At 41.1% G+C, this 14,625-nt stretch overlaps 1 protein-coding gene across 5 annotated transcripts in view; it reads right to left on the bottom strand.

Moving 5' to 3' along the window:
• tmem63c (transmembrane protein 63C) overlaps window positions 1-14,625 on the bottom strand; it is a 29,476-nt gene that overhangs the window by 3,768 nt on the left and 11,083 nt on the right. For all 5 annotated transcript variants that reach the window (XM_079694759.1, XM_079694761.1, XM_079694760.1 and 2 more), the window contains 20 exons: window positions 11,486-11,565; window positions 9,840-9,927; window positions 8,969-9,006; window positions 8,114-8,256; window positions 7,169-7,220; window positions 6,956-7,064; window positions 6,114-6,187; window positions 5,897-5,977; window positions 5,701-5,821; window positions 5,390-5,523; window positions 5,106-5,228; window positions 3,463-3,616; window positions 3,268-3,374; window positions 2,574-2,660; window positions 2,399-2,464; window positions 2,137-2,299; window positions 1,946-2,051; window positions 747-914; window positions 522-634; window positions 354-428 (listed from right to left, as the gene is read on the bottom strand). In XM_079694759.1, the coding sequence (XP_079550885.1) occupies window positions 354-428; window positions 522-634; window positions 747-914; window positions 1,946-2,051; window positions 2,137-2,299; window positions 2,399-2,464; window positions 2,574-2,660; window positions 3,268-3,374; window positions 3,463-3,616; window positions 5,106-5,228; window positions 5,390-5,523; window positions 5,701-5,821; window positions 5,897-5,977; window positions 6,114-6,187; window positions 6,956-7,064; window positions 7,169-7,220; window positions 8,114-8,256; window positions 8,969-9,006; window positions 9,840-9,927; window positions 11,486-11,565 (2,082 nt within the window). The remainder of the gene's footprint in view (window positions 1-353; window positions 429-521; window positions 635-746; window positions 915-1,945; window positions 2,052-2,136; window positions 2,300-2,398; window positions 2,465-2,573; window positions 2,661-3,267; window positions 3,375-3,462; window positions 3,617-5,105; window positions 5,229-5,389; window positions 5,524-5,700; window positions 5,822-5,896; window positions 5,978-6,113; window positions 6,188-6,955; window positions 7,065-7,168; window positions 7,221-8,113; window positions 8,257-8,968; window positions 9,007-9,839; window positions 9,928-11,485; window positions 11,566-14,625) is intronic.

The following is a 14,625-nucleotide window of genomic DNA, read 5'->3' on the forward strand; positions in this document are numbered from 1 at the left end:
CTCTGTAATGCATAGGAGTAGACGCTTGTTGCAGAAAAATTATGAAAGCACCTACAAACTGTAAGCTTTACTTGAGTAAATGCATTAAGTAATTGTACACCACTGCTACAAGTGTTTTTGCATGTGTTAAACCCTTTTACAAATCAAATCACACTTTACATTATTTTGAAACATTCCCCAAACTAACCATTATTATTAGAGTCTTTGTTTAAATGCCAAAACAAGAATTGAGCAATAATAAAATCACAATATGTATGTTAACTATTATAACAATCAAATGTACTAAATGTATCCTGTAATACATGTTTAAAGGTGTACTGTTAGGCAAATAAGACAGAGAAGTGATACTGTACATTGGAGGCAGTGGTGGATGTTACAGTGCTCCTGTCTGCGTCAGTGAACGTCCCCTCTGCAGGCTGATCAGACATCTGAAACAAAGACAATGCATACTATTCATTCAGTATTCAGTATTAGTGCATCCTCAGCTGAACTTAGCTTTTGTAAGTTTCAAAAGGGCTGACCTGGTAACTTGTTGACTTGTCTGGTTGCTTCCTAAGGCACAAGCGGAAGAGGGAAAAGGCAATACACGAGAGCAGGGACACTAAGGTGAAGAGTGTGATGGGATGCACTGGACCTGTGACAGTAAGGAGAGATCGCAAGACATAACAATGTCTCAATGTTTTAATGCACGCTTACAATAAGATGATGGTCACTGTAACAGGACTGAAATGTAGTTGATACCATACCTAATCTGAGCATAGAGAAGAAGAGCAGCCAGAACATGCAGAGGATGGGAGCCAGGACCACCTGGCTGACGGCGGCTCTGTGGATCCGCTGGCTGAGTTTGGTGGGAACGTATGCATAGTAGATGTTGTATCTGTCAACCATGTGCTTCAGAATTAAATAGAGCAGACCTAGAAAGGCAGAGAAAACACATTCAAACATCTAAAACACTACAGCATTTTTTGGCAAATGGGTTGCAGTATAGTTGATTAAAGGCAAAAAGATAAAAAAAAAAAAGATTGATTGATTGAAAATACAAAATTACAGAAATAGAAACAAGACAATTGGAATTCAAATGAAATTGGGTTACTTTTACTTAATTTACTGGATAGCGTATGTTATTACTTTGCATACTGTATAAATGATAGTTCTCTCCCATCTACCAACATCCACCAAACCCATTAGACTTTGGGGTCTCAAACACTGAATAAATACGAGGCTCAGTGTTCTGTTTAATGCAATGGTAATTCAGAAACTCAATTGTGACATGGTTACAGTGTGGCAATTTGTGACTCAGAGACAGAAAAAAGGCATCCTGTGTTTCTAATTTGTGGTTCCACGCAATGAGGTTTAACTAAGCCAATATGAATATTTGCCTCAGAAAATGTTTGTTGACCAAAATGCCAATCAGAATAAAACAACACTAGTAAAAATGCACAGGACAGCCGGGTTGTATACATGAAAGGGCCGGTTCGGACTGAGTATTTTGACTGCTGAAGCAAATAGAAGCTTGGTGAGCTGTGGGCAGAGACAGGAGCAGAGTGGGCGTCTGGCTCGCAACTCACTGTGTCTGAGTGTCTGGGACTGCAGCAGCAAATTCACACAGTCTGCATCGGACTGGCAGGCAGTGGAGGAGAGTGAGGTTACAGTATGAGGGTAGACAAAACACACACACACACACACACACACACACACACACACACACACACACACACACACACACACACACACACACACACACACACACACACACACACACACACACACACACACACACACACACACACACACACACACACACAGACACACACACACACAGACACACACACACACACACACACACACACACACACACACACACACACACACACACACACAAAGAGGGAAGGTAATGGGACGGCTAAGAAAGAGGTAGATGGGGATGAGAAAGTATGTTGCTCACCAAAAGGTGTAATGATGGGACATGTGATGCTGTAGGTCATACTGACTGCAAAGATACACATGGTCCAGGCGTACTCCAGGCCAAACTGGAACTCATAGGCCTGGCTCTGCAGATGAAAACACAGTTAGAGTTTTTACATGATAAAACAGAGCACAATCTAATGTAGGCCTACCTGACAGGAAAACACTGACCCGTTTTACATGAATGCGCTCAGCCTGGGACTTGGCGAAGCAGAGGCGGAGGGCATACACTGTCAGTGCGGGGATACGAAGCAGCTCCATAGATGTGCCAATCATACTGGAGGTAATCACATAGTTTACAAAGAATGCACCGTTGTCAGGAAGAAACACACACCTGGATCAAGAAAACAATGAAGACTTAGTGTTTGGACTCAACCGAGATATCTAACGAGCAATCATAATTGATATAGTTCAACAAAAGAAGACATCTTACTGGAATTTGACTTCCTTCTCATTCAAGAAGTTGACATCAAAGAGCCATGTGAAGAACAGATCCAGACTAAAAAATAAAAGCAAAACGGGTGTTAAAATCCTTAGAGTTGCTGGGATGAAAGTGTAAAAGAGAATGAATATGTTTGTTGATTGTCTGCAGAGGTGCTGTAATATACCTGGACAGACCAAGTGAGGGCAGGATGATGACCATGAAGACCAGCAGGAAAAAACACTTGTGCATCGTGACTTGGTTCTCTCCAGATCTACGACATCAAACGAATAACATTGGAAAACATCGTTATGCAATGCATGTATAGTTAATTAAATCTAACGCAGTTGCTTTCAACATAATGAATTCATTATGTGAAATAATGTAATGTAAAGTCAGCTGACTAAATGTAATGACTGTTGTGTTCATTAGCACGCACTGCACTTTTCACTTCAGTAAACAGTTTGTTTGCATTTTGCTCTTCGCACATCACGCCTGCACAACACGTTTGTGGCGGTGGTTATGTAAAGTAGTGGTGCTCATAGGTGCTGCGCGAGGTTATCTCCTTATGCACAGTTGTTCTGCTCCTCCTCCTGCAAGTCGCCATGTGCTGTTCCACTGCGCATGGCGACTACTGTGCATATCATTATCCTCACTGGGAGATCTCTATGACAACCTGCCCAGAATAACAGTGCAGGGAGAGTGACAGGAAGGAGGGAGCAACAGGGTGAAAGAGAAAAACATTATCGAAATGAAAAAAAACAGAAATGCTGAGAGTTGAGACAGACCTCTACATAAGAAGGGGCTATTTGAAGAAGCGAAGGACAGGCATTTTAATTTCATAGCTGAGAGGAGAGTGCTGGTCGGTGGCTGGTGCGTACCTGGTCCAGTGGGACTCAAAGAAAGCAGAGTAGTAGACGATGAAGGGCAGGAGCACTGAAAACGCCCACAACAGGAGGGTTGGGAAGAACTGGGTAATGATAGGGCTCTGGAACGGACAGAGAATGATTAATTATTGAAATCTGAAGAGGGTTGAAATGTAGCATTCAAGGTTCAATTTGAGCTCAGAATCTGACCCGCAGGCTGTCCACAGGCTTCGTGACATTGAACTTGTCCATAGTGTTGACGATGATGGCGGGAGTGGTGAGGAAGAAGAGGAGCAGAAAGAGGAGGATGTTGAGGAGGACACAGCGGAGCCACCAACGAGATCCGCACACCGACAGGTTTTCCCTGGTGACCGGAGAAATAATGAGCCTCAATTTAGAAATCATCTAGCAGGACCGACAACACACTACTTCCCCCTGACACACCTTTACTGTATGTATTGACATAAGCTTTAAATAGCCAGCTCAGTATGTGAGCGTGTTTCCACTGCACTGGACTGGAGAGTGAGTCGGGAACCGCACATTTCAACGCTCAGTTTTAATGAAGGAACAAAAGGACCTGCTCAACCCCGCAGCCTGCCACGGCTCCAGTGGTCTAGTTAGTGCATAAACACAACACACTGCTAATCAGGCGTGAAGCACAAACAGTGAGCGCTACCATCTCTGTGGTTAATATCCCATACATATGCATCCCTCACTTGTTACATAATCTCGCTGCGACTGCTGCATTTGCTCTCCAAGATAACAAACATGCATTATAGCTAATCCAATCATGGATAGGGAATGAGCTTGAATGGTGTTTGAGAGCTGCTGCACACAAGAAACAACACACTCTTACATCTTAGAGCTCAGACACCCGGTAAAAGCTGAGATGCATAATTTGCATAATGTTTACCTCTTGTCTAAATAAATAGACTCTTTGAGGTCCATCATCACAAGATCATTTTGCATCGACAAACCTAATTACAGCCCACAGCACTTTGGTTTAAAGCCTACCCACGATCCAGAGGCTTCCAAAGATACAAAATATGTTGGGTAAATTACAGGGAAATGTGTGTTAATGATGCATAAGATGTGTAAAAGGGGATATTACACTCAAAATATGTGTGTGCCTGGGTTTACTCTGGTTTCCCCCACAGTCAAAATACATGCAGGTGAGGTTAATAGGTGGTTGGACTGGAGGTATGAATGCGAGTGATGGGAGAGGTTATAGCTCCCTGCAACCACGCACTCAACAAGTACATATAACGAATACATGGAAATGCTCCATAAAAGATGCATCACAAGCTCTGCTTATGGTGTGAAATTGTCAGCTGTATTTATATCTAATTTTGCAAAGATCTTTACACAACAAGCATATTTGGCTTTCCGAAAACTTGTTAGCAATGGCGTTCACAAGTTTAAGTTGACATTAACCTAAAACTTTTGCCACAATTTGCCAGATCTCGCACGTATGTGTTTCCTAGACAGATAAATCAGACAGTGTGGTTTTGAAAAAGTTGAGAAAATGCTGTTTAAGTGTATGTTAGATGTGTGTTTTGTTAAAAATGTGTGTACAATATTTACTTTGTTGACCATGGGGTGAAGGAATAAGTCATAATCTGTGATAGTATTCACTTCTCCCTTTGGGGTGAATAGATTCAGAACCTGTTGCCGGTCCCATGAAAATCCTCAAGACAAACATAATAGTCTCTCAGTTGTTTTATGTGCAGGAAAAGCAGCAGGGGTTGTCGATGTGGAAAATGTTGTCTTTGAGGCTAATCAAGGGAAAATAGGGTTGACGAGGTCCCAGAAATAAAGCAAACTATGTGAGTTTTGGGAATTTCCTTACTGACCATATGATGTCACTGGGGGCAGGTGCGTAGCTGACCCCCCATTTGTGGGACTGCACCACCGTGGTGATGCTGGACTGCTGGGGAGAACGACGGCAGCGAACACAACCATAGTCCTTCACAATGCTGGAAAACAAATCAAGGTGCAGAAATCTGGATCAGTATTCAGTAATGAGTGCTCTTTTGTCACTTTGTGGTTTTTATGGTTGCCCCCTACTCTGAAAGGCTTTATGTAATGATAGGAGCTGACAGACATAAGCCTTGATGTCACGTTGTTGTTTACTTACACAGCAGTCATCCTTTCATCACGGAAAGTCACAAAGGCAATGCCGAGCCTCTTCATAGAGATGCGGTTCTTCTCAGCATTAAACTCATCAGTCCGCTTTTCTTCTAACTCGCTGTAGTACTGCTCTGCATCCACCTGCAGAAAAAAAGTTAGGCACATATCAGCCACAGCACCTTCCACTCTCAGAGAGATCCCCAGACCTACAGTGCCTTCTTCTTGGTTGCAGTGCCATCCAGTGGTAACAGACTTTCTGTGCAGCACAACTAAGCTACAATACATTTACTTAATTTAAATCAAGCGGGTAAAAAGTACCTTTTCAAAGCCACAGAAGTCGCAGCAGAATATTTGAGCACATGGATGGATCTTGATCATGATCTTCCCCTCCTTCTGGGCCTTACTGGCAAAATACAGCCTGCCTTTCATTGCCTTCCGTCTGCAAAACACAGCGTTGTCAGATAAATGCATTCACACTGATCCCAAACTGAGTTTTTCCAATCTGTTAATGTACCTCTCCAAGTCCAGCCTCATCAGGTTGTGGACGTCGAGGCAGAAACGAATATCAGTGACAGTACAGCTGGGGTAGGCCTCACTAGTGAAGGGAGCAAAAGGAGTTAATTGTAGTGAAGTTAGTCAAAATACTGCATGTATAAATGTACAGACTTTGGTGACATAAGTAGCTGATTTAACTTGACTTAACAATGAAAAAGAGAAGTAAACATAAGTACTGAAAGTGTTTGGTGATGAGTCCTGGGTCAGAGATCTCTCTTGGTATGGACGTTATCATCAGTGTCCTGGCTACCTGCAACATACAGTACGATACATCCATTATTAGAATAATCTATAATAGACTCTTATCAAGAGGTATCAGCCACACTAGCACAAGTCTCTATGATTCTATGACTTTATGATTATGAGACAATGGGCACCTGGGCAAAGACATGTAAAGAATCCTACCACCTATCTTGCATTAGAGACACAGATTCAAAGATACCTCTTTTTGGTCATTAGGCATCTTTTTGTAGACGTTTGCACTATTTCCTGGACTTTTGTTTCTCCTTTCTGTCTCTTTTTGTCTCTTTTTTCGTTATTTTGTGTCTCTTGGTGTTTTTAATCTGTTAATTTGGGGTATTTGTCTTTGTAGCTATTATGTGTCTCTTTATGATTGTTTGGTGTCTCTTTTGGGTCATTTTGTGTCTCTTTATGATCCTTTGGGTTTCTTTCGAGTCATTTTGTATCTCTTTGTTTTCTTTTCTTTAGTTTGTTTATGATTTTGCAACAAGACATTTTAGCAGTAACAGAAGCTTTGTTTGTGCTCTGCAGGCCGGTTTAGTAATCTGTGCATGTAAAGATGGTAATGACAAACATATCTTTACATGTAGAAATTTGGTGCCCAAATTAATTGTCCTCAAAGAATAAATCCTTATTAGTCCTTTTGACCGCTGACTTTCCTCGAGAAACATCAGCATGTTGACATCGTTGGTCCAGAAATGAAGGTTAACTCTCAGAAATGGTCTTTTATTTTGCAGTGTAAAAATGGCCAGGCTTGATGTTTTAACAGAATACAGACCTTCTCATCTTCTCTGTACTCCAGCCGTACCAAGTGGTGAGCCATACACATCACCGTGATGATGAAATAGACCAGAGCCAAGATGCTGTGGAGCCACAGAAAGCTGTCCCTACAAGAGGCACAAAAACTTTGCTGTAGTTTAAACAAATATAGATAGTCCCGTTTTTTACATGTCTGTGCTGCATCACGACATTTTAGAAGTGTTGGACTTACTTTGCGCTCACATTAGCCAGCGTTGTTCTTCCAAAGTTTTCAGGACTGTCTCCTGTAGAAATAATGAAACATGACAGAGGGAGACATTTACATTTTCTAATGAATTAAAGGAAACTCTGCCTCTTTTATCTGAAGCAACAATGAAGTCACCATTCAGAGAAAACGTTTTCCATCCAATGTAATGAAATCTCTCACATCTCAATGAAATTTCACCCTAAATTCAAACATTGCAGTCATGCCTAAATCTGCTGTTTTAATTTGGGCAACCTTTATTTTCCGTAACCATGGCAGCATGTCGCAGGGTGTTGGTTTATTTAATGACTGGGGTGACACACTGGTTCATAAGAGCCAGAAGTAATAAAAAACGTTCTGTGGACAGCCCTGCTCCTTGTAGACCCCTTAATGACTCCTGCATTCATCCTATTATGGAACGGCTTAGTCAACACTTCCTACAAAATAAGCCCACAACTGCCAAAAGGCATTTCTGCTGCGACTTAGCAGCTTCGCACCGTCCCACCCCTGACACCTACATGTTGACAGGAAATTAAGCACTTTCTATTTCTATAAATCCAAGGCTTGATGAGTTGCCATTGGTATGCTAGCAACTCCCATTAGATAAAATGCAGCCTTTGTGTTTATAAGCAGAAGTAGTTTCACTTCATAAAGATGCTTTTTGGCCCTTTTTAAGTTAAAATGACCTTTCCAGCTGAATCCAAGTATAGTTTTAGTCTTTTTTTAAACTCCGCTTTACCACAGATTGTTTTAAGCTATAGTTTTGGTGCATTAAAGCAATAAACCCTTTGGTGTGTAGATGTGTGTGATTGTCTCTGTGTGGCCAGGCTCCGATCCCTGTGTTTCCACTATGTGCCTCTCCTGAAGTAAAGGATATCCTTTTAGCTTTTTAAACAGTCGGCTGGCGAGACCATCATCTAAAGACATAAATACCCTGGAGGTCTCCGGAAAAGTTGACCGGCAGGATTACGGCCAAAGACAGCAGGCAAACCACCGTCATGAGCAGGATGATGTGGCGCTGGAAGGACAGGTATGTGACCGCATCGATGCCGCACTTGCTACGGATCTCCTCATCCCTGCGGGAACAGATAGAGAGGAAACTCAGAATCCCAAAATAAAAGAGTTCCTAAACACTGTATGCTACATGGATCGAAGAGAGATTTAAAAAATGATCTTCAGGTGTCAATAAATACATTTCCATATGCGAATAATCAGAGCGTTGCAATATTAATCAAAAATGTGTTGGCTCTGTCTATTTCCAGGACAAGTAGACCTACATCTTATACCTCATCTTGAGTAAAACTGTGCCACTACTACTTTGATGCCAGAAGTTGTGGGAGGTTTAGGAAACCTAGTATTATAAAACTGAACAAAAAAAGCATAACATACTGTAAGAAGAAAAGATGCTGGTGAAATGGCCCACACATTGCGAACTCTCAGGGTGGGTTTGCACTTTCCCAGGGTGAGACACTTTCACGGTAGCTAAAAACAGAGGCACCCAAACTTAACCATAATACTATGGAAACCATGGACACCGTGGAAAGCGCTGTTTTACTGCCCTCAATATGTTGTCAGACTGGAGCGAGAGCAAATATTCAACGGGAAACCACGGCACCAGCGGTCGCACGGGAACAGACTGGTTTGTTTTTGCTGCTAAATGACATATAACAAGACATTTTACATTTGCCGGTGACATCAGCTTTGAAGACACTGGGGCCAATAAAAGGATGGAAGCTAAGAGGAGACAAGTGTAAAAATATAACCAGGGCAACTGCTTAGTGTACTTACTTCATATGGTAAAGTGACGAGAGCCATGAGCAGAAGCCCTGGAAGTAGAGGAGAATCATAAAACAACCAATGGATTAGTTCTTAAAGATAATAAATGGCATATGTATGCAAGTCTGTGCACACCACATCTGGCTATTTGCATGCATCCACCATTTGCATAGTAACAAGGTCTGCAGAGGGACATAGAGGGGGAGATTTAATAGGTCTAGCCTGGAGCAGTAACCACTTTACTGCAGCCTCAGCTGTGAGTAGGCACAGGGCGATGACTCTAGTCTGACTCTTTGTCTTGCACCGTTAAAAACATGCACGGTGTGACCTCAGTGTCTCACACAGGTGTCATGGAGTCACACACAGTGCAGAGCTGAGTCATGCGCCAAACTTTCCTCTAGTAACAGTTGATGTATTGCAATCTCAGACATGTGTGTTGCGGGGTGAAAGTGACAGCTTGTAAAATGAGAACATGATCAGTAAGACTGCTAGACTGTGTGACTGCGGTTTTAATCAATCTGACACAATTATTCTGAGTTACTTAATGCCTTCTCCTGTATAGTAGTATTCTGCAAGTCTCAAATATATGAAGTGTACTCTTATTATGATGTTTGTGGAGATTTAAACCATGAGTGGTGCTGTAGAGCAGTCTTACAATGAGCCATTGTATTTATTGACAGCTTGTGTTCTACCAGCATTACTACTGTACTGTATGCACTTAAACACATAGATAAATAGTCACGTTTATTGTGAAAAGCGTGACACGAACTGAAAAAAATGAATAAAAAAGGAATGAAAATCAACAAGGTACCTTGTATTGATTTGAAAATGCTTGGTGCTTTTAGGAGCTGATAAAAAACTCAGAACCAAACACAAAACTCACCATGTCCTTGGTGTCCGAGTCGGAGGGGCTGGACTCTGACGGAGACTTCTCCTTCTCACTTGGTTCGCCATAAAACAGGGACGTGAGACTGAAATTGGAAAACAAGATGATAAAAAAGAAATGTCAACATTATCATATTACCGACAAGACCTCATCAACAGATCCATTATGTACAGTAACTCAGTGCTGTAACAACAAAGAGGTTATGTAACTGCTGCAGACATTCTGAACCCAATACTGTGTGAACATAGAGAAGACATAAAGCATGAAGACATAAAACACATCCAAGGTCCAATCTAATAAAGTCAGTGTGATGATAGAATCTGTGGCTATTTCTCTCTGGGCTGTACCACGGACAATTCAACAGCGTCTCAAATTAAGCAGTATAATTGAATTAAGAGGGAGGACCGCTTGGCGAAACACACAGATGCTGTGCCGCCCTCGGGTGCTGCGAAGCCGCCGTCGGTCAAGCAGAAATAATCCAGGCCGCTTTCCCCTGACAGCAGACTCAGGTCAAGCAGAGGAAAACTGCTGCAGACTCACACAGACGGCTGAGTGGACCTACACTGATTTTGGATCCTTAAATGTATATTACATGATTATTGATTAAAGTTTGAGTCTGACCTCTCTCATAATGATTTACAGCAGCATGAAAGCAATTACAATAAGGAGGCTTGAATATAATCCACCACCTTCGCTGAATGGTTGACAAGAATGATGATTAATATAGGAAAAAATTACATATAATTAATGCAAAGATTGCAGAGGTCATTTTTTTATAGAAAGGTGGGCACCAATAGTGGAGATTATTAAGCTATCAGATATTATATTTTTATATATAAATGATATATTTATTCTTAAATGAATAATATGTATATTTGAACATTTGTGCCTTTGAACATTTGTGCCTTTGTAAAGTTTAACTTTTTTTTCCTTTTTTTGTAATTTTATTTACATATTCTTGAGTAATTACCATTGAATATGTTCAGTTTTTGTTGTTTGGAGATATATAAAACCTTATAAATACTGTAAAAGGGAATTTGAAAAATAACCAAATAAAGAATATATTTTAATGTTATTTAAAAAAAGTTAAGGCGAATAATTTTCTATTGTTTTCATACTTTTATATTAAACTTAATTTGGCTGAATCCAAAGCGATCCAAAGAGACTTGTGATAAGTGAAAAACACAAATAAGATTCATACTCTGAACAACAAGGAAAGTGCATTGTCAACATATCTAACAAAAATACCCAGCGATTCATATGCTATCCTAAAAAATATTGTTTTTGTAACCAAAGATTATTCTTACATCCTGTTTCCCTTAATACCAACTTGTTGTTTTTGAAATAAGTGTTAGGATTGAGAATACTCCTCTGTGTTTACATATCTTGGAAGTGCTAACAATTTGATATTTTCACTTTCAAGCACGAGAACATTTTTAGAGTTGCAGTCCAGAAACAACGAAGGTAAAGGCAGACTAAATGTTGCCTTCTTCGCAGTGCCATGTATTCTCAGCAGAGGGAGCTGGAGGCTCCAGGATTAAGGACCCGGGAGGGGTCCACAGAGGATTATTTCTCCATCTTAAATCTTGTCATCGCTCACAAGCCAGCCAGTGTATCAGACTTTTAGTGTTAGCTGGATTCACCTGTCATTCTCCATCAGCAGAGCCAAGCGGCCATAGTCCCATGCAGCCTTCCTCAGACAGGAGAAGATGAGCAGCAGGAACTGTAACAAAGACCCAGAATATGGAAGCATGAAGTACCAAGTCTGATTTACACAAACACATCCTCATCTGATACAGGCCTTATGGTAAACCTTTATCATACAGCTTGATTTGAAAGCTATGGCTCGTCTCTGCATTCTTATGATTAGTCTACAAATAACACACAGGTTCACAATGGAGCAGCAGCAGCAGCTATAATGAGCCATCTTCCTTCTATAGAGTGGTACCGTGGTTGTCTTGGAAACTAAGAGAGACAGGTCAACATCCCTCAAGAACACATGCTGTTCACCGCAGCCAAATTAGTGTGGTCAATAGCAAGATTAAATATGAATAGACTCCATTCTGCCACAAACGAGGAGCTTACAATGAAGTAAAAAAGCTAATTCAGTGAAACATCATAGCACACAATAGTGGATTCAGGCTGAAAGCCCTGGTTAGAGATGAGAGCATAACTGGGTAATGATGGATTACCCATTCAAATTGAGTGAAAGTGATGATGAATATTTGATTTTAATTACAGCATTAAATCATTCACTCATTTGAGTTTAAAAAGGCATTTGGTTTAGTGGGCAGGGATAAATATTGGATGTGATCTCGAGCCACGCAGAGTATCAGGACAGCCTTCACTAGGCTAGTAGCTGAATAATGAGAGCGTGTTCGCATTAGCAGTCAGGGTTCAAACTGCTTCTTTAAAGGAAAATCCCTATATTCCTTGCTTAGTCCTCTGTGTCCGCGCCCTTCCTGTTGTTTTTTTTCTTTGGTCTTGATGCGTGGGCATGCTCTCCTTAAGTCCCACTGATGATTTATTATTACTCTGTATAATGATGATGGAGTGAAGAGGTGTCATTAAGAGACAACCCTCGCCCCTTTGCGTTGTCGTGACAACTAGGCAGCCACAGAACGCGCCAATTAAAACACAGGAGTGGCAGATTGAGAGTGATATCAACACAGAGATAAGCTTGACAAGGCCTGACAGCCCATCATCATCTGGTGACAGGAGGGGAAATATGACACTACAGTGTGTTTGGAAACACTGGATACACTCTATTACACTTTGTGAGAGGAAACATGTTGATCTGTAAGATTCAGATTCCGCTTGTTTGCCTGATCTAGTAAATTATTTCTAGATCCAAAAGCCTGACAAATACATCGCTCCAGTGTTTTCCAATTTTAAGTTCAGTGTTTATAGAGCTGCACCAGACAGATAAGTTGATCAACAAAAACATTACAAGAAACTTTATAGATAATCAATAAATGGTAAAATATTTGTATTATTATTATATTTGGTTTGAACAGACTAAACTAGAGATTTATAAACTTTGGCAAACTGGGATGAACATGTTCACTATTTGCAGATATTTTATTGTCCAAGCGAATCTACAAAATAATCTTCCAATTCATCGCTAATAAATTTTTTTTTTTTTGCAACACTAATATTAGTTGCAAGGTCCCATGTCATGGCCATTTCTACTGATCATAATTCCATTGTTGAGGTCTACTAGAATAGATTTACATTGTTCAATGTTCCAAAATCACATTGGTTTTCTCATACAGCATCTCTGTATAGTGTATTCACTCTCTGTCCTACACGGCTTGTTGGAGCTCCTGCCCCCCCCCCCCCCCTATGAGCCCACTGTGCTCTGATGTGTGTTTATGTGTTACAATGGCATTTGTTAGCAACCAGAAAATGACACCAGTAATGACAAACAGATGAGAATGCTGCGTGGGGTCTGGGCGCCGTGTTGGCGGGATGTTGCGCGGCTCGCTGCTGTGCCCTTTGAGCGGACAGTGTGAGCTGGATTACTGGTGTCGTTTCCTTGCTGCGTGGGGTCTGCGAGACAGCTCAGGCTGAGTTCAGGCTGAGAAATCCGCAGAGCAGCGGCTGAGAAAAGATAAGGACGAGTGAGTGTGTGTGTGTGTGTGTGAGGAGCTCCACGGATTGGTCCATTTGGACCTGGGTGTCGTTACGTCACTATACTCAGGAAGAAAAAAATGGAAAAAGAAAAATCTCCAACGAGGCGTTCTGGGGCAGCATAGACACGTTTTTTCTCTGTTAGAGTTTTACTCGCTACAGGGTGTACTTTGAGGGTTTGTGACTCTGCAGACCGTTTACATGCAGAAAAAGCTACATAACACACAAGGGGACGGGTAATAACCAGAAAAGCATGACATGGGACCTTTAAAGGACATATCCAAGAGAAAAAAACCAGTTAGAGTTCCTTACTCAGCAGACAAATATGAAACTCAGTCCTCTGTTCCTACTATCATGATAGGTAAAATCCCTTTTGTCTCTAACTGATCAAAATCACACATATTTAGGATTGTACATCTAAGCATCTATCATTTATAACTGTTTCCTTTGGAACACATTTGTATCCTGAATGTATCCAGCAGGGTTTCACAAAAATATAAATATTTTCTTCCAGGAAGTCCTGGCTTTGCAGGGGGCTGGAGTGCATGCGTTAGGAAAGAGTGGGGTTCACCCTGGAGAGGGCAGGAGTTTATCAGATACACAGATAACTATTCACATCCAGGAGCATTTAAAATATTCAATTAATCTGGGGACCTGCGACATCAGTAAAGACTGGAACCCAGTCTTGGGTTAGGACTACAGTTACACTTAGGAACACTGAAGTTTGAGGTTATTGACATAAGTAATCAGAAAGTCCTCTTAATAAAAACAAAAATGGATCATGTATGTATTTGTGGTTTCTATAACACGGAATTTCCACTTTCATGTGTAATGTCCAGCATTTCTAACACTGCTGATGCAGCTGTCATACTTTATTATCATTTAGAGCAGAGGAAATGCCTGAGACAGATTATTTTACAGAAACAGCCCTCCGTCCATGTATCACTTGTTGTTGTTTTCTGGCAGCTCTGGATTTATTCACAGACCTTGTTATCGAGGCCCTTGAATTAAGCTGCAGCATACAGTAGAGGTCACCTAGACTCACTCTAGACTAGAGCATATATATGGACAACAAGCTCCTTGATAAAGAGAGCAAGTGTGGTTCAAACAAGAGTGTTTTTTTCCTTTGTATTATTAATTCCTTTTTATA

Source organism: Notothenia rossii (assembly GCF_949606895.1).
Source record: "Notothenia rossii genome assembly, chromosome: 7".
Classification (NCBI taxonomy): Eukaryota; Metazoa; Chordata; class Actinopteri; order Perciformes; family Nototheniidae; genus Notothenia; species Notothenia rossii.